Source organism: Phoenix dactylifera, chromosome 5 (assembly GCF_009389715.1).
Source record: "Phoenix dactylifera cultivar Barhee BC4 chromosome 5, palm_55x_up_171113_PBpolish2nd_filt_p, whole genome shotgun sequence".
Lineage (NCBI taxonomy): Eukaryota > Viridiplantae > Streptophyta > Magnoliopsida > Arecales > Arecaceae > Phoenix > Phoenix dactylifera.
The window spans coordinates 17,067,419-17,087,526 of NC_052396.1; the positions used below are offsets into that span (position 1 = coordinate 17,067,419).

The following is a 20,108-nucleotide window of genomic DNA, read 5'->3' on the forward strand; positions in this document are numbered from 1 at the left end:
TAGATATCCTGGAGCTAGCATCCAACAAAAATGGCCCTTTGCCAATGGGTTAAAGTGGGTAATGAATATGAATTATGAAATCTTGTCAGTTACAAAGGCGGCCCTGTCACAGGATTATAGTGACCATAGCAGCACAAAAATCTATGAGCAAGGTTTTGAACAATGATATGGCTAAATGGCAGAAGAATAATTTATGCCAAATGAACTTGAAACCATGTTTGTGAAAAATAAATGATTTATGCATGCATTGTTTTATGACCTGTTTTAATATATATGTTATAAAATATATATTTTGGAATATCTGTTATTTTTCTTAAATGATACATTAACATGAAAAAACTCATGCTTGATTCGGTAAGGTGCGCTTGGTTACTTACTGAGCCCTAAAGCTCATCTATCTCTTTATGTTCTTTTTTAGATAAATAAGGTTGCTAATAACTGGAAAGAATAAATGAATGGAGGTTGAAAACAAAATAAAGCTTGAAGCATAATTACAAGCTATTATAATTGTAGCAATGACTATTAAATTTGGGTTGTAGTCTTGAATACTCAAATATTTGATATAGATGATCTGTACCTACTTTCTTTTGATTAGCAAATAAAATTGAACAAATTTTATCTTGCTACAAGAAAGAATATTGTTATCATGGGCTTCGTGTTATTGTGGATAATACTCTATAGTAGAATGGCCATGCGACGCTCTAGATTTGGGGCGCAACAAAACAAGCTCTAAATTTGAGTCATGACAAATATGGTACCAGAGCAATAGGTTTGATCATGGGTAAAACTTAAAGTTTAGCAATAGGTAGTTAGGTCTCGTTTAGTTAGGTTCCGCGTAGTTGAATAAGAAAAGATAGATTTTCTTAATTATACTATTGATCGACCATGAAGATTGATGAATATTAGTATTTTGATAAGTGATAATGAGCAATAGAGAAAAGAAAGTCTTGGCAAATTTTGCTGCTAGGAAGAGAGGAGCGAGAGTGACTATGAAAGGAGGTGCCAACCAGCCTATTGAGCAAGCTCCAAGCGCGGTAGCCACCCAGACAGACATTGTTGGAGTATGCCAGGTGGTGCTTGGCTCCCTCAGCAGCAGCAGCAGATACAGGTCGATTCCCGATCTGCACCACCTATGGTGTCCTATTACGAGAGATTTAGGAAGCCCAACTCACCCATATTCGAGAGTAAAGCTGATTCTCTATCCGTAAAGACCTAGATTCGAGAGATGGAGAAAATATTCGATGCACTACAGTATCCTGAGAGTGTGAAGGTCAGGATGGCTAGACCAATGTTGAGAGAAAATGGAGAGTTTTGGTGGACGGCTATGAAAGCTGCAAATGAGAATGAGGATGACCACATGGGATGAGTTCAAGAAAACATTCTATGAACAATATTTTTCTAAGTCAGTAAGATTAGCAAAAGAGAACGAGTTCTTGTCTTTGAGGCAGACGGATGACATGACAGAATTGGAGCATGCAAATAAATTCAATGAGTTAGGCCGATTCTGTCCCTAGCTCATGGAGTTTGAAACACTACCAGAAAACACGCGTATAGTGACGGAGATTTCCGTCACTATACCGTGTTTCCGGTTACTAATACGGAATTTGTGACCGGAGCTCCCGTCACGAAATTAGTTACAAAAACACGCGTCACTAAATTCTCAATGACGGCGGCGATTCCCGTCACTAAACTCCGTGACAGAACCGCCGTCACTAAGCCGTTACAAATCCAAAAATTAAATATTTAAAAAATTACGTATTTTCCGTCACTAACCAGTCATTGAGTTAGTGACGAAGATAACTTGGTCACTGATTTTGTCACAGAATTCGGTCACAAATTTGGTCACTGATTTGTCACAACCTTCAGTGACAGATTTAGTCGTCACAGACATGGTCACAAATTTTGTCACTAAATTTGTCACTAATTCCGTTACTGACTCACTGAGCAAAATCAATTTTTAGAAACCAAAATCCTGTCACTAAGTTTATATTAGCTCGTCACAATACTTGGTAAACTATTCAGTAACCAAATTTGGTCACTGGTCACATTCCAATAATCTGGTATATTTGGTACATTGATTGGCTCATAATAAAAGAAAAATACAAGCTAGAGCCTCATCCAGTCATATGCATAAACAAAACAATGGAAGTGTTCTGCTGAAAGCTTTTCATTCAGCATCTCTCTTTTCAGAATACAAGAGACATATATAAATGTCGTCAGTATATGATTCCAATGGACTGACATAAATGACTTCAACTCTGTCAACCGGGAAGGAGTCGGAATAAGAACTTGTACTCGTTCAGATAGAAAGCCAGCAGTATGCTTTGACCCTTTGCTTTTGCATTGCCCCTTGTTGTTTCCTTTAACCTGTTTCATTCCATTCATCAGAGGGGCAAAAAAAAAAATAGAGAGAGAGAGAGAGCATTGCCCCTTTTGTTTCCCTTAACCTGTTTCCTTTAGCAAAGCATATCCCATCTGAAGTTAAAAAGAAAGCATTACAATTCAGTTCATAGTTACTTACAGAAATATAAAAACATGAGCAAAAGTTAAGAGTGACATTAGATGAGGGCATACCTGAGAAGCTAAAATTTTAACCAAAATTACAATAACCAATGACAACATCCATAGTCAAAGCAAAACTAAAAAAGTCCCAAACTATAACAACATCCATATTTAAACCAAAACCAAAAGGGAGTATCCCATGATCATGATTCATCTCACTATGAATTGGATTCATCATTGGCCGAGCATTGAGTTGATTGAGTTTCATTGTAGAAACTTGAGTTTACGACATCTTCTACAATCTCATCTAACTTGGCATCCTCAACATCTACATTGAAATATTGCAATAATTAATAATAAATTATTCAAAAAATAATAGAAATATAATTAATAAAACATATACCTTTCTTTTCCAACACCCAATCTTGAGTACAAATCAAGGCCTCGGCAATATTCAGTTTAAGTGCACTACGATACTTATCAAGTACCCGCCCACCGATACTAAAAGCAAATTCAGTCCTTACAAGATGTTAATAAAGACTAAACAAAATAAAACTGTAAGGCGATTTTACCAATTATCTTCCCTGCTTTGGAGAGAAATACAAAGTCTCACTGGAACCAAGCTGTTCAGAGCCTCACGCTAAATGTTCGTAAGATATTTTTTGATCATGATCCTGGGCTATTCATGGAGTGCTTGAAGAAGTTTGAAGAAGATGAATCTAAAGAAAAGGAGATTAAGTCAAAACGTGAAGTTGTATGGAAGCGCCTAAAAGAAATTGCCGCTTCGAACGCTGCAAGTAATGAGGCTGTTCAATCCAAAATACAAGAATTTGCTACAGTACAAGACTTTGTGTCATTTCGATCCTGAGATTGAAAGCCCAATCCAAAATACCAGGACCATATGTTTTCAATCTTTATGATGATCAGCAACAGGGTAAAGACATATCTATCACCTACTTAAAATCTTTATAAAGCTCTTTTTACAGTAATTAAGCTCTGCAACCTCATTCTAATTTGATGGTAAAATTGAATATGTTAAGTTACTATTGATTTTCTGGAGACATAAATTAACAGCTGAAAAATATCCATTATTGTTTGGGTGGCATATCAGCCATAATCCCAGATCAAACTGGTTGCACCTAGGTGTGAAGTCCAAAACATAGGAGGGCCAAAAAGTTTCATAGCAATACACAACCAAAAAAGTAATTAGAGAGATTATAGAGAACAGCATGGAACAATAGAGCGACAGATTAAAAGAAAATAAGACTCAGATGTAGGCATTGATGACACAATCTGCAGCAATTAAAAAACATCTTGCCTGGATAATGGCCGAGATATCATCACTTTGAAAAATTAATAAAAACATTAAAAAAACAAAGAAAATAGATAGCTCTTGATGTGTGAGAAGGTCCTCTAAAAATGGCTAACACATGCACCATCTCCTTCTTCTGCCCTTCTCACAAAAAATAAAAAAGAATAAAATAGGAAGCTACATTTTAAGAACAAATTAATGTGGGAAGCTTGGTAAGCGGGTTGCCAACAATAAGGAGAGCAAGCCGACCAGTTTTCTTCCCTCTTCTCTTTATTCATATAGCTACAGCCAGATCCGGCAACTTCAAGACTAGGGCAACCCAAAACCCTAACCTTGGTACTTGTAGCGCAAATCCAAACCACCATTATAAAATCTACCACATAATATCAGGAGAAAACGAAGAAAACCCCAAAAATCAAGAGGAAAAAGAAGGGATAAGCTCTATACTGAAAGAGAGAGAGAGAGAGAGAGAGAGAGAGGACAAAATTCAACATCATAGAGAACGCGACCAACAGGGGAAGGAAGAATGCCAATCGGGACTGGACTACCCGCAGCAGAGGGGGGAGGAATGACCCTCTCTGCCTTGCCTACCTGCAGCAGGGGAAGGAAAAGAACCCGGATAGGAGGGAAAGAAGAACCCTAGCGCAGCCGTCGACAACTGCGGCCACGGCGGCGATCAAGCGCGGCGCTGGATCCACAGGCGGAGACCCTCGGTAAGTTCCTTCCCCCTTCCTCTTCCTCTTCTTCGTTTCTTTTATTTTGTTATCATGGGGTAAAAAGAAACGGGGTTAGGGTTTACCTTGCTCGGGAAAGAACCAGTTGTGGGTTCTGAAAACCCTAGCCGATGAGCAAGAAGAAGGGGGGCGTCGACGGGGTGATGTAGACGTGATGATCTTGTCTCGGGTGAGAGTTGGATCGGCCGATCGGGGGGCGTGATGTAGCCGTGGTCACCGTCGACGGGGAGGCACAAATGGTCGGCAAGGAGGAGCCGGAGAGGAGAGGGCGGAGGTCGAGGAGAGGAGAGGAGAGGGGAGACAAGAAAGGGGAAGCGGCGATGCCAGAAGCCCTGGACGAAGCCAATGTTTTAAGTTCGACCGGGCTGATGGGGAAGTGCTTCGACCGGGCTGATGGGGAAGTAATGAGGTAAGTCGGTCTGCAAGCCAAATTTCATATCAAACTATTTTTTATCTATAAGGCCGATTGCACCGAACTTGATGTCTCCCAGCTCCCCACTCACGAGGACAAAAAAAAATCTCAGACCTTCTTCCGAAATCCAATCCCATTGCAGGAAAGCAGCAGTAGGGGTGCAAATAGGTCATGACCGGCACCATGAGATTTGAAAATGAGAAGAAGAAATTTGAGTTTTCTGGAGAACGATTGAAATTTGGGTTATCGAAGGAATTTAGGTGGGACGGCGGACACACTTAGTTTCATTTTGGATTTTCCTCCTTTTATCTTTTTTTAATTTAGAATTACTCAAAAATAATATTTTTAATATTTTTGGAATTAAAATTTAAATTTGGTAACGGAAATTTTTGTCAATAACCCGTCACTGCCAAAAATAATCTTTTAAAAATTTATAAACACTTAGGTTACGATATTTGTGACGGCTGAATTTGTCACTATCTGGTTGCAATTTCGGTTATCATTTTGCTGACAGATACTCCGTCACTACGATGGTCACTAAGTTTTGGCGCCCATCCTACCCGCGCATTCTGTGACCGGCCTGTCACTAATCTGTCACTAAGTTTACACCATGGTGACCAAATTTATGTCGGTCACTAATCCGTCACAAATAGTGACTGATAACGGTCCGTCACTAATTTTCCGTCACTATACGCGTGTTTTCTGGTAGTGAAAGAAGCAAAGAAACATATTTGAACAGGATCCAATATATGGAATTCGATCTCGGTTGTCCTCTCACCTCTTCAGTAGTTATAAAGATGTGTTGGATAGAGCTCTGAAGGTCGAAGCAAAATGGAAGAGATCAAAGAAAAAAATAGGTGACAAGAAGAGGCCCAAAACGATAGAAAATCAGAATGGTCGATCGAGGAATTTTGGAGGCAATCCGAACAAGAAGAAGAAATTTGAAGCATGTGACTATTGTGGCAAGTTTCATGCTGGGCCTTGCCTTAGGAATATGGGAGCTTGCTTTGTATGTGGACTGTCAGGACATTTGGTACGAGACTCCTTGAACAAGAAGAAGAATGACTCTAGACCTGCTAAACTTGCCGATCAAAGACAGAAAGGAAGTGCACGGGTTTTCAAACTGACGCCGCAGGATACTAGTGTCAGAGATGGAGTGGTGGCAGGTATAATTTCCATCAACTCAGCTTGTTTGACTCTGGCTCTACGCATTTTTTTTATCCTTCAAGTTCTCTGTATCCTTGAATCGCATGCTTGAAAAACTAGATGAGCTATTGCATGTCGCTACTTCTCTTAAGAAGATAGTAGTTGTTGATTCTATTTTTAAGAATTGCATGATTCAGATAGGGAAAAAAGAATTAGTAGCAGACCTGGTGCAACTAGATATGCATGATTTTGAGGTCAATCTTGGGATGAATTGACTGTCTAAATATCATGCCTGTATTGACTGCTATGGGAAAAGGGTAGTATTCCAGATGTCGGGTGAGCTAGACTTTTTCTATCGAGGCAGGGCACCCATAGAGAAACCCATGCAGTGTAAGCCCTCTTTACACATTATTTCTGCTATGAGTGCAAGGAAGACCCTAAAAAAAGGGTGCCAGGCCTATCTAGCCTATGTGGTGGACACTCAAAAGAAGGTAGAGTTAAAGGATATTTCCATTGTTAAGGAATATTCATATGTTTTTCCTAATGAGCTACCCGAGCTACCTCCTAAAAGGGAGATTGATTTTGAAATTGATGTCATGCCGGGAGTTGGACCAATCTCCATGCCTCCTTATAGGATGGCCCCTGCAAAATTGCAAGAATTGAAGATCCAACAATAGGAACTTTTAGAGAAGAAATTAATTTGCCCGAGTGTTTTTCCTTGGGGAGCTCATGTCTTATTTGTAAAGATGAAAGATGGAAGCTTGCAGCTATGTATTGATTATGGAGAGCTAAACAAGGTGACTATGAATAATAAATATTTCCTACTTGAATTGATGATCTGTTTGATCAGCTGCAAGGTGCTCAAGTCTTCTTAAAAATAGATTTGCAGTCTCGTTATCATCAGTTATAAATAAAAGCTGAGGATGTGCATAAGACTGTATTTTGAACCAGGTAGGACCATTATTAATTTTTAGTTATGCCTTTCGGACTAACTAATGCACCTGTTGCCTTTATGGATTTGATGAATAGGATCTTCAAGTAGTTTTTGGACCAGTTTGTTATTGTTTTCATAGGCGATATATTAGTCTACTCTAAAGCAAGGAAGAACTTGAGGATTACTTGAGAGTGGTGCTGCAAATTCTTCAGAAGAAGAAGCTCTATGCCAAGTTGAGCAAATGTGAATTTTAGTTGGATGTCATTGCATTTCTCAGACATGTAATTTCTAAGGAAGAAAATTTAGTTGATCCAAAGAAAATAGAAGCAGTGGTGAACTAGTCTCGTCCTACTAATGTGACTAAAATCAAAAGCTGCTTGGGTTTGGCTAGTTACTATAGAAGGTTTGTGGAAGGATTTTCTTGGATTGCTGCTCCTCTAACTCGCTTAACCCAGAAACGAGCAAAGTTTGAATGGGACAAGAATTGTGAATGAAGTTTTTAAGAGTTAAAGCAAAGGTTGTTATCTGCTCTAATTCTCACTCTACCAACCAGTTCTGGGGGCTTCACCATTTATAGTGATGCCTTCAAAAAAGGGTTGGATCGTGTATTGATGTAAAATGATAAAGTGGTGGCTTATGCCTCTGGACAACTGAAGCCCTATGAGCAGAACTATCCAACGCATGATTTGGAGCTGGCAGTGGAAGTCTTCGCTTTAAAAATTTAGTGGCGCTACCTGTATGGGGAGCTATTTGAAGTTTTCACTGACCGCAAAAACTTAAAGTACCTATTTACTTAGAAGGAGCTAAATATGAGGCGTTGAAGATGGCTTGAGTTGTTGAAGAATTATGACCTGAGCATTAAATACCATCCTAGAAAAGCTAATATGGTGGCAGATGTGCTAAGTAAGAAGTTAGTTGTGGGCACAACAGCTTTGCTTACTACTCAAGATCAAATTCTAAAAAATCTCGACAAGATGTCGAGGTGACTGCAAATGGCGACAGGAGTATGTTAGCTAGTTTGATGGTGCAACCAACCTTGATAGAAAGGATAAAGACTGCCCAACAGAATGATGCCCAATTATGTTAGCTCAAGAATGATGTAGAAAAAGGATTGCAACCCGAACTCAGAATTCACCCAAATGGTATTTTATGATTTAGAAATAGATTATGTGTACCAAGAGACCCAATCATTAAGAAAGAAATTATAGAGGAAGCTCACCGATCTCGTTTTTCTATTCATCTTTGCATCACAAAGATGTATAGAGATTTAAAGGAGCACCTTTGATGGAATGGTGTGAAAAGAGCAATAGCCAAATTTGTAGCCCAGTGTTTGGTATGTCAGTAAGTGAAAGCTGAACATCAAAGACTTGCCAGTTTGTTGGAGCCATTGGAGATACCGGAATGAAAATGGGAACATATCACTATGGATTTCATCACTGGGCTTCCAAGGACAGCTAAGAAGAATGATGCAGTGTTGGTGATTGTAGACCACCTCACAAAGTCAGCCCATTTCATACCCTTCAAGGTTGGCACTCCGCTGGATAAACTGGCACAAATGTATATTGTTAAAATTGTGCGCTTGCATGGTGTACTGGTAAGCATAATATCTGATCGGGACCCACTATTTGTATCAAGATTTTAGAGAAGTTTTCAAGATACCATAGGAATTGAATTAAAGTTCAGCACTGCTTTTCACCCTCAGACCGTTGGTCAGTCAGAAAGAATGATCCAGACTTTGAAGGATATGTTAAGGGCATGTATAGTTGATCTTGGAGGTTTTTTGGATAGTATATAGTTTTGGTGGAATTTGCCTATAATAATAGCTATCAATCTAGCATCAAGATGGCACTATATAAAGCTCTTTATAGGAGGAGGTGCACGTCTCCTCTGCATTGGAATGATGTTGGAGAAAAGAAGTTATTGGGTCCTCAGTTAGTCCAAAATGCCAGAGAGAATTACATTGATCAAGAAAAGGCTCAAAGCAACTCAAGATAGACAGAAGAGTTGGGTAGATAAGAAAAGAAGAGAAATGGAATTCCAAGAGGGCGACTTTGTTTTCTTGAAGGTTTTACCTTCAAAGGTGTTATGATATTTGGGAGGCATGGTAAACTGAGTTCTCATTACATTGGGCCCTTTAAGATTCTGAATAGAGTAGGAGAGGTTGCTTACAAACTAGCTTTGCCGCCAGAGCTATCCAGTGTACATAATATTTTCAATATTTTTTTCTTGAGGAAGTATGTTCCGAATCCAAGTCATGTGGTAGAGTATGAGCCATTGCAAGTTAAAGAAGATTTGACTTATGAAGAGTTCCCTTTATGCATCATTGACTGCAAGGAGCAAGTTTGGAGGTGATGCACTAGTCCCTACGTAAAGATTCAGTGGAGCAACCATTCAGAAAGAGAGGCAATTTGGGAGCTCGAGGATGAAATGCGTGCGAGGCATCCGCAACTTTTTGAAGACTCGGGTATATGAATTTCGAGAATAAATTTTTTTTTTAAAGAAGGAAATAATGTAAGAACCAGACTCGGGTACGTGAATCACAATCCCCTGCCCGAACTTGTCGAACGGCTGCTGTGGCCGTTGGGCAGTTGTAATCGACGAATGGCCGGGCATTACGGTCGTTCTTCCGAGCTCATCCTCTCCCTCTGGGGTTTATAAAAATCCCCTATCCCCACTCCACCTCCACCCATCTCCTTCCTCCCCATCTTCCTCCCTTCCTCTCTCTCTCTTCCTTCATCTGTTGGGCTCAATGTGCCCTCGCCTGTGCCGCCGGGGGGATCGGGATCGCAACACCTCGCCAGAGTGAGGTAAGGTCTCCCGTCTCCTTCCCACTTCCTCCCATGCATTCCCCTCCTTCCGATCGACTGGTAATGGCCGGGATCCGGCAAAGGGCTATTGGGATAAAAGAAAAGAAGATCCGGCAAAGGGACCACCAGGATAAAGGAAAAGAAGAAAAAGAAGAGAGAGAAGAAAAAGAAGCAAAGGAAAAAAAACATACCTGGAGGATCCACCCAGCCGTTTCCCTTGGCCGCGATTGCCGCAGGCCCTCGGCCGCGGGCGCCGTTGGCACTTGGTCGCGCCGCCACTGGCCCTGGGCCCCTTCCCCTCCCTTGTGCTTCGATGGGGGGCTTTAACCCTTTTCCTTTCTGTTTCACGGGAAGAAAAGAGGGGAGGGGGGGATGAAGGAGGAGAAAAGAAGAAAAAGAAAAGAATAAAAAAGGGAATATATATATATATATATATATATATATATATATATATAAAAGATAAAATAAAATAAATTAAAATTAAAAAAAAAGTAAATAGTAAGTAATTTATTTTTTTAGATATTGATAGGTATGGTGGAGTTGCCCAGTTGAACCTAAGGATCTTTGGGTGAACAGAAGTAAGTGATCCTGGCACAAACCTTATTAGTTTTAAAATTATTGAATAATTTTTAGTATAGAAAAATTATGAATTATATTTGACTTGAAGAATCCTATTTTTCTTAAAAATTTAGGATCAAGTATACGATTGAAAATGATCCTTACTTTTGGCCAAATAGCATCTTTATTAATTACTTGTTGTAAATGATTTACATATGATTTATGAAAAATTGCTTGAAAATGATATATGTGGCATGATTAGAATACTTTAGTAAAATTGCATATTTGGCATAGTTATACATTTTAAACTTTTGTGATGCTATTTAGTATTTTCAACCTATTTATAAAGATATGATTTATAAAAAATTATGAAATATTTTATTATATAGCTATGATCGTCTCTAGAAATGGAGACCAATCGACATCTTGAAGCTAGCCTCCAACTATAACGAATATGAATTATGAAATCTTGTCAATTACGAAGACGATCCTGTCACGGAATTAGAGTGACCATAGCAGCGCGAAAATCTATGAGCAAGATTTTGAACAATGATATGGCTAAATGGAAGAAGAATGGTTTATGCAAAATGAGCTTGAAACTATATTTGTGAAAAATAAATGATTTATGCATGCATTGCTTTATGACCCGTTTTAATATATGTGTTATAAAATGTTTATTTTGGAATATCTGTTATTTTTTTAAAATGATGCATTGGCATGAAAAAATTCATACTTGATTCGATAAGGTGGTGCATGGTTACTTACTGAGCCCTAAAATTCATCTGTTTCTTTATTATATTTTAAATAAATAAGGTTGCTAGGAGCGGAAAAGAGTTAACAAATGGAGGTTGAAAAAAAAAATAAAGCCTGAAGCATAGTTACAAACTATCATAGTTGTAGCAATAACTATTAAATTTGGGTTGCAATCTTGAATACTCAAATATTTGATATAGATGCTCTGTACCTGCTTCCTTTTGATTAGCAAATAAAATTGAACAAATTTTATCTTGCTACATAAAAGAATATTGTTATCTTGGGCTTTGTTTTATTGGGGGCAATACCCTACAGTAGCATGGCCATGTCACGCTTCGAATCTGGGGCGCGACAAAACAAGCTCCGGATCTAGGTCGTGACATTGACAATTATGAGAAAAATCTAGTAGCTCAATCCAATTATGAAAATTTAAATTACTAAAAATTCTGAACAATATGCATGCTCTATAGCGTCAAAATAAAATCAAATATATCAATAGGAAATATACCAATTTGTAGTGTCCCAATAATATTTTCTTCTACATGCCAATTCTAAATAAGATCCACATACATATTCAAACTCGAAGAATAATCTACTCTAATACTATGAAAAATCTTTCTTAGCCCACACCTAAACAACTTCTTACTAACGATCCCAAATTTTGCAATCAAATAATTAACAACAAAACTAGAAATGCTACCACAATTTGCACCAATATCAAATTTGGGTTTTCAAAGATCGCCTAAATGATAAATGATTAGATAAATGTGTCATAAAATAACATATCATATTTTATGGTCAACCCTCTCGCATTCACCTTACATAAACCGTTCTTCTAATAACTTGAGATATAAAATTTTCTAGCCTATCATACGCCCAGCTCTAAGCTCATCTCTATCTTAGTCTCTAGTGATCTTAAATCTAAGATCCGAAACCATTTTTGCTTTGTCCCATGTGATTATAAACCTAAGCTCTGGATTCATTTTTGCTACCTCTATCATATCCCTAGTGATCATAACTTTAAGATCTGATATCACTTCTATTACGCCTCGAATTTGTCACCTGGGTCGACGATGTGACACGGCCGTATGCCTCCTAGAGCGATGCATAGAGATGCAAAGCCTAAGATGAACATATATCCAATAACTCAACAATTGATAGCCAAATAATACAACTAAATAAATCCACCATATTCAAGTAATCAAATTGATCATTTATGAGATAATGAATTGTTCGTTTGGCATCAAAGAATAAACTAACTAAAGACTCCCTCGCTCAAACTCCATGCCCAACCCATCTGTGAGTAAGCGTCCTGCAACTTTGATAAGATTAGAAAAAAATATGGTATGAGCTTTATAGCCCAGTAAGAATCTCTGTATATTCACACCTTTATAATAATATGTTTTGAAAATAGCAATAAGCAATATCAAAGTAAAAATGTAAATTATGAAATCTCTTTTCAAACATTAAATATAACTCAATTAAACTGACAAATATCTACATAAATATACATCAAATATCTGACCTATCAAAAGAGATATATTACAAATACCAATAAGTAAAATCTTTTATTTAGCATTAGTTTCATTTATTTTATCGTATGTTTCTCATTATCTCAATTCTAGTTTCAATAACAATTTTTTTCTAACTTTGGACTAACCAAAATCATGCCCCAGTCAATAACTGATAAACAAAATTTTCACACGTAAGCCTGTGGAGGCTATCCCATGCATAAACTTGTAGAGGTTGTCCCATGTGTAAACTCGTGAAAACTATCCTGCGCATAAGTTTGTAGAAGCTATCCCACGCATAAGACCGTGAAGGCTATCTACATGATCTTGGTTAGTCTAAAACTAGAAAGTACATTATTATCGAACTTGGAATTGATATAATGAGAAAAAGATAATACGAGACATGAAACCAATGTTGAATAAAAGATTTTATTTGTTGGTATTTGTAAAAATATACCTCTTTTAGTAAGATGGATATTTGATATATGTTTTTGCGGATATTTGTCGATTTAATTGAGTGATATTGAATGTTTGAAAATAGGTTTCAAAATTTATATTTTCATTCTGATATTGCTTATTGCTAGGTTTAAATTATAATATTATATTAGTGTGGATGTGCAAAGATTCTTACTGGGCTCTAAAACTCACACCATCTTTTTTCTTTTTATTTCAGAGTTACAAGATGCTTGGTCATGGATGGGTTGAGCACGGAGTTTGAGGGATGGAGTTTTTAGTTAGTTTATTTTCTGATGCAAAACAAACTATTATCTTATAAATGAATCAGTTTGATTGTATGAATATCGTGGATTTATTTAGTTGGATTATTTGGATATTAATTATTGAGTTATTGGATATCTTTTCGGCCTTGCATGATCTCTAAGGTTCATGCGGCTGTGTCATGTGGTTGACCCAAGTGATGGGTTTGGGGCGTGACAGAAAATGATCAAGTGCAGGAATTCTTTTCTCTACTGACAACAAACTCGGTCACAATGTCTACCAGTCCATGACTAGCATGTCCAATAAATAGTATAAATCCAACTCGTCCTTGACCAAACATTAGCATAAGAAATAAATAAATTATTGTTAGTTTCTTAACTTCGAAGCTCTAATATCTGAATTACACTTAAATCTATTTTTTCTATCCTACCTAATTTGAGATTAAATAATAAATAAGAAAGTAGGGTTCTATCTTGATTGAAGAACCAGAGTATAAAATCCTTGTTGGGCTATTTCATGTGTAGATTAATATGCCCACATATAAAACCAATGTCAACCACAAATATAGAATTGCACAAGAAAAAAAATGAGGCCAGCTGAATGACGGTGTCGAGTAACCTTTAACTTGATGTATCTCAATTCATCTAATCAAGAGATCAGCCACCAATCAAGCCAAGAGTAATATGTCATATTGTCAGAGAGCCAACAAAGGTCGGAGTGGAGGAATGACAGGGCCAACAAGGTAAAAACATCTAATAGCTCAGATTGATTGGATTCAAGTAGTTTAATTAGTCAAATCATAAAACAAAAGTAAGGGTACAATATAAATAGTTCAATAAAGGTTGATGATGATGATGATGAAATCAATAGTGCTCGGCAAGTGCTATGGTGGGAAGGGCCGACATACTACATGGCTACTCGAGGTAATCGCAATGATGTCAATTCAATATCCTCTAGGAGGTTGACTTAAGAGCACGGCGAGGAACAAAAGAGAGAAGGATTCTCTACTAGATCCACTTAGAAGCATATATATATATATATATATATATACATATATATATATACATATACATATATATATATATATACATATATATATATACATATACATATATATATACATATATACATATATATATACATATACATATATACATATATATATACATATACATATATACATATATATATATATACATATATACATATATATATATACATATATATATATATATACATATATACATATATACATATATACATATATACATATATACATATATACATATATACATATATACATATATACATATATACATATATACATATATACATATATACATATATACATATATACATCTATACATATATATATATATATAGAGAGAGAGAGAGAGAGAGAGAGAGAGAGAGAGAGAGGGAGATGAAGCAAAGAGAGAAAAAGGAAGATGGGGAAGAGAGAAAGAAGAATAGAGGAGGCTTGTGGTCGAAGGGAATGGAGGCAGCCCACTCTTAAAACCTGTCTCAATAATAGAGGATGGCTCGGTGGACTCCTTGGAGAAGAGAAATTTCAGCCTCCTATTAGAAGGGCTTGGGATCCACTCTTAATGACCATCACATTTGGCTTGAAAGAAATGGGCACATTTGGCACATTTGCATACTTTCAGAATGTGGGAACATCTTCGATCCGAAAAGGTGACTGAAGGATGCCACAAAATTTGGAGTTGTCTATCCCCATTGACTCAAAGCTTGTAATTATTTCCTTGTCAAAGAACCTTGTACATTCTTCTGTACCAAAAATAATAAAAAAAAGGAACATTGCATACGTTCTTCTTGTACATATTCTCTCCAATCTAATAAACTGGGGGAAGTGATTCACTTCCCCCTTATTCCCCTCAAAAAATTACAATTGAGGAAGGCATGATTCTAATCCTCCATTTAGGAAACGGAGTTGACATCCACTAACAGTAATAAATTAAATTGTTACTTGCCATCCTCTGAAAAAAGATTTGATATGAGGGGAAACAGAAAGCTTCCATAGCCTTGTCCATCATGGTTCACCTTGCTATCCGGATTCTTGTTGGGGCAATAATTGTATTGCAAAAGTCTTTCATCTAGTCTTAATGCATTGGACCATTGGCCTCCCAACAAAATCTAAAAGCAAGATCTATATCGTCCCCACATCTAGCTTTTCATCTAAACTTGTCTCTAAGCACAGTGAGGAGCTCCAAGATAACACAATTAATATAGTTGACCGCTTTGTATTTTTCTAGCACCTTCTTATACCATAACTCTCAACCTCCAGATAAAGAGAAATTATTAGATAGACAAGGCCCACCGCGGACCTAGGGTGAAATAAATCCACCTAAAAGCGATTTCATCTTATATCTGTAACAATCTAAGATCTCACCCAAAAAGGCTAGTTAGAAGGTAATTTTTGAGTTTCTTAGTCTTGTATAAGTATTCCAGATTTTCTCGAAAAATAATTGAAAACTAAACACATGCCTATACGGATTCTCACAATATTTGCAGTGGATCTGGTCTACCTAATAATTATTCCGAAGGGTCCAAACTGGACTTAGGCAATTAAGGAACAACCCTCACAGAATTGTAATATAGGTTGGCCTCATTTTTAAAATTCAACTAGAGTTTCAGCAGGTCCCAAGCCTAAACTCGGCCGGACCACCTAGTTGATGTCCCGTTTAGTTCAAGCCTCTCGGAGATCAACACATTTGCACCAAAATGCTTGGTTGTTACCATGGGTATAGCTTATGAGAAGGCCCATTTAATCTCGGGTTATTTCATGGGTTTAGTCCATAAGCTAGGTTTACTCGCCTAAGTGAGATGACCTCACTCTCTCTGCAGGTGTTTGTTGTGCCCAACATCCAATATTTTCCTGACATTCTTGCTGCAATTTCTAGGATTCAACAGGCATGGTCTTCCAGATGGAAATGGGTTGCATCCACCACTACTTATCAGACCATTAAGTGGTCAAATTCATCATAAGTTTTTAATCATGCATCAAGCATAATCAAGATGAGTGAAACAAAATGATCGCATGCAATGCAAATAAGCAGAACATCAGAAGCCAAACCATCAAGCATCTTGATGTGTGATCCAAGAAGCTATATTGCTACATTAAACCATGAAATGGTAACACGCCGGACCCCAAACTCTTTGGTTTTTGACGCATGAAGCAACATTCACCATAACATAAATGCTAAGCTCCAATTTAGCCGGGTCCAGTATCCGGGCGCACATCTAACAGTAGAGTAGCATAATTTGCTGGATAGATTTGTAGTTCTGCAGTATGGCCCTAAGTCAATAGTAATGGTATCATCTGCAAATAGGAGATGGATAACGATCCTCCAGTAATGTTATAATCGACGAAGAACAAATAAGATCTCATTGCAAGTGACCCATCAGAAACAAAGATCTAAGTCTCATTATCTACTCTCGTACTCTTGCTCGTGCTCTCGTTCATGTTTTCTTCATCATGAATAGTCTCCTATTCCGCTATGCTGAATCAATTATGATCATAACTTTGACAAGGAACTCATTCAGCACAATAATTCAACTTCCACCATGCTCATTCAATTGTGAGACAACTTTAACAAGGAACTCCAGCGCTGCATTCGGCACAATACTTCAGCATCATCTAGTAGGATCATCAATTTGCACCTCCAATCTTCTTAATGAACTGCATTAATGCACTCCTACGTCAAGAATAAATACCTCATCAATGAGTTTCCTGTTCCAACCTCCTACCGTGCATTATCAGATGCTGCAGTCTCACGCATCTTCTTTATTGTTAATTGTACCCTCATCGACTCTATCTCAGTAAAGTTTGTTAGTCGATCTCCTAATCCTAATTGTTACTCATATTGCTTAACCTCTTGTTGATCAGCTTTAGTCGGCAAAACATGGGTGTGATGGCCCACGTACACCTCTTGCGGCCGAGGGTGCTTCATCTAGATCCTATTTTGCCAAAAAATAGTTTGGACTAGGTTGCATCCAGAAGAATTCCCTTTGGCCCTTTAGTTCGATTAGTCTCGATGGAATTGGCATGATGCTTGTGCCGCTGAGCTTCCTCCTCCTTCATTGTATTTTCTTTTACCTGCTATACCCACATGAGAGCTATATGAAATGCCATTTTTACCGCAAAAGAAAAAAAAAAGATCAGCAGTATGACTCATATGCTCTTTAAGGATTGCAACAAACTAGGGTTCAATATCTGGTTAGGTGAATAGAAATGTTTCCTTTCTGTCAATTTTAATTAAGATACTTCAATGCTGCCACATGTATAATACTGACTAGCCTCCTAGTCTCCTCCTCCATATTATTCCCTGGCAAACCTCCACTCCATCAACACCATGAGCTCCAGCCACCACACCACCCTCTTCCTCCAGATCCTGTCAGAGGTCCCATTTGGAGCTTTGCTCTTAGCCTTATCCACTTTTGTAATCATCCACTCCCTTAGCCAGCGGAGGCGCCACGGCCTTGCCGTATGGCCTGTCCTTGGGATGCTTCCCTCGCTGCTCGTCGGCGTTCGAGGCAACGCCTACGAGTGGGTCACCGGCGTGCTTGTTCGAACAAATGGCACGTTCACCTTCCAAGGCCCATGGCTCAGCAACCTTCAGTGTGTCGTGACCGCCAACCCCGACAACCTCAAGTACATTCTTAAGACCAAGTTCGCCAACTTTCCCAAGGGGGAGTACATCCAGGGCATCGTCCGCGACATGCTCGGGCACGGCATCTTCAGCACCGATGGCGAGGCATGGCGCCGCCACAGGAAGAGATCGAGCCTTCAGTTCCACTCGGCGGAGCTCCGAGCCGCCATGGCCAAATCTGTCATTCAGCTCACTCACTCGAGGCTTCTACCGGTGCTTGAGTCCTTGGTCGACATCCCATTCGACCTACAGGACGTGCTGCTTAGGCTGACATTCGACAATGTCTGCATGATTGCCTTGGGCACCGATCCGGGCTGCCTGAGTCTCGGGCTTCCAGAGATGCCCTTCGCCGACGCCTTTGAGAACATGACAGAGGCCATTGCCCTCCGGTTTATAACCCCAACCGCCTTGTGGAAGGCTATGAACTACCTTGGCGTTGGGGGTGAAGGGAAGCTCAAGAGGTCGCTGAAGCGAGCTGATGAATTTGCCTACGAGGTGATTCGGAGGAGGAAGGCAGAGCTATCATCGTTACCGGGTGAGAAGTCTGGGTCTGATCTCTTGGCAGTGTTTTTGAGGCTCAAGGATGAGAATGGGAATGCATTCCCTGATAAGTTCCTGAGGGATCTCTGCATGAATTTTGTACTGGCAGGGAGGGACACGTCGTCCGTGGCTTTGGCTTGGTTTTTCTGGTTGTTGGACCAGAATCCGGAGGTGGAGGAAGAAATCCTTGCAGAGGTTAGAAGAATAGTGGAGGAGAGAGGATATGACGGCAATGGGGAAGGAGAGAATTCTTTGGTATTTAGGCCAGAGGAGGTGAAGAGGATGGAGTATCTGCAGGCAGCTCTGTCAGAGGCTTTAAGGCTGCACCCATCGGTGCCGGTGGATTTCAAAGAGGTATGCAAGACATATAGTTAGAGTGTTGTGCAGCCCCCGATAGCTATCATCAGAAGATGGATAGCTATCAAACAACGTGCACCGTATATGATGCGGTGGCACTTGTGCATTGCCTTGTTCGGATGATGGCGGCCATCCATCTTCGGATGATGGCGGCCATCAACTTTGCAGCCCATGCACCACACAATCTTGCTTGATGCAAGATCATGAATGAAATCAATTATGACTGATGAGGCCCTAAAGTCGGTTACAATTGATTTATTTCAGTGCATGTATAGCTAGCTGCAAGAATGAAACGCATATATGCCCCGACATGGACATGCATCCATTTCTGATAGCTTTATTCATGCACATACATGCAGTAGTATGTCTCTATTCCGGCATTGGTACACATGCATGAATGGTGACTTAGGGGTCGGCCGTTAGACATAGGGGCCCAAATATGAGTTTCCTCAAGACTTATACTGTAAGTTCCTTAAATTTGGTCAGGTGACAGAAGATGAAGTATTTCCCGATGGGACCGCACTGAAGAAAGGAATTAAGGTGATGTACTCGCTCTACTCCATGGGGAGAATGGAGAGCATATGGGGGAAAGACTGCAGGGAATTCAGGCCGGAAAGATGGCTCAAAGAAGGGCGGTTTGTGAGCGAACCTTGGTGCAAGTTCCCGGCCTTCAATGGTGGACCAAGAGTGTGCTTGGGGAAGGACTTCGCATACTATCAGATGAAGTTTGTTGTGGCTTCCATCATCTGCCGCTATCATGTCAAGGTAGTTCAAAACCATCCGGTGGTCCCAAAACTGGCGCTGACTGCATACATGAAGCATGGATTAAAGGTGATACTTGAGAAAAGATAAATCCAACCTCATCATGGAAGGTGTTCATGCTACTGTGTCACTTCAAATTCTTGGGTATATGCAAAATATTTATAGCAAAGGTAATAACAGATGTGCCATGAGGAGAGAAATCCAACCTTCTCATGTAAGAAATTCTTGCTATCAAGGCAGATAAAGTTTTCTAGATAAGGCAATAAACAGTGTGAAAAATCTGTCTTCCTATTTTCATGATGTATTAAATGGATATATGGAAGGGTGGTGTTGGTGTTTGTAATAATTTGCAACATATTCTACTAAAAATATGAAGATGATTTAATATGTTCA

The 20,108-nt window shown here is 38.9% G+C and overlaps 1 protein-coding gene, 1 long non-coding RNA gene and 1 other non-coding gene across 3 annotated transcripts; 1 reads left to right on the forward strand and 2 right to left on the reverse strand.

Annotated features, from left to right (window-relative positions):
* Nucleotides 1–2,003: 2,003 nt before the first annotated feature.
* On the reverse strand, nucleotides 2,004–10,213 carry LOC120110911. Its single transcript, XR_005512036.1, has 2 exons — nucleotides 10,039–10,213; nucleotides 2,004–2,830 (listed from the first exon to the last, which is right to left on the reverse strand). It is a non-coding gene; the product is annotated as an uncharacterized LOC120110911 (long non-coding RNA).
* LOC120110961 lies at nucleotides 4,011–4,105 on the reverse strand. The gene has a single exon (XR_005512080.1). It is a non-coding gene; the product is annotated as a small nucleolar RNA snoR109 (small nucleolar RNA).
* Nucleotides 10,214–17,583: 7,370 nt separating the features above from the next.
* Nucleotides 17,584–20,108, forward strand: LOC103716599 (cytochrome P450 86B1-like). Its single transcript, XM_008804650.4, has 2 exons — nucleotides 17,584–18,950; nucleotides 19,440–20,108. Exons 1-2 carry the CDS (start codon nucleotides 17,760–17,762, stop codon nucleotides 19,803–19,805), a joined length of 1,557 nt encoding a protein of 518 aa, XP_008802872.2. The 5' UTR covers nucleotides 17,584–17,759; the 3' UTR covers nucleotides 19,806–20,108.

Excerpts from the sequence above, each read along its gene's own strand:
- LOC103716599 (XM_008804650.4), top strand. The coding sequence starts at position 17,760 with ATGAGCTCCAGCCACCACACCACCCTCTTCCTCCAGATCCTGTCAGAG. Across the intron at positions 18,951-19,439 it reads TGCCGGTGGATTTCAAAGAG|GTGACAGAAGATGAAGTATT; the intron begins GTATGCAAGACA and ends AAATTTGGTCAG.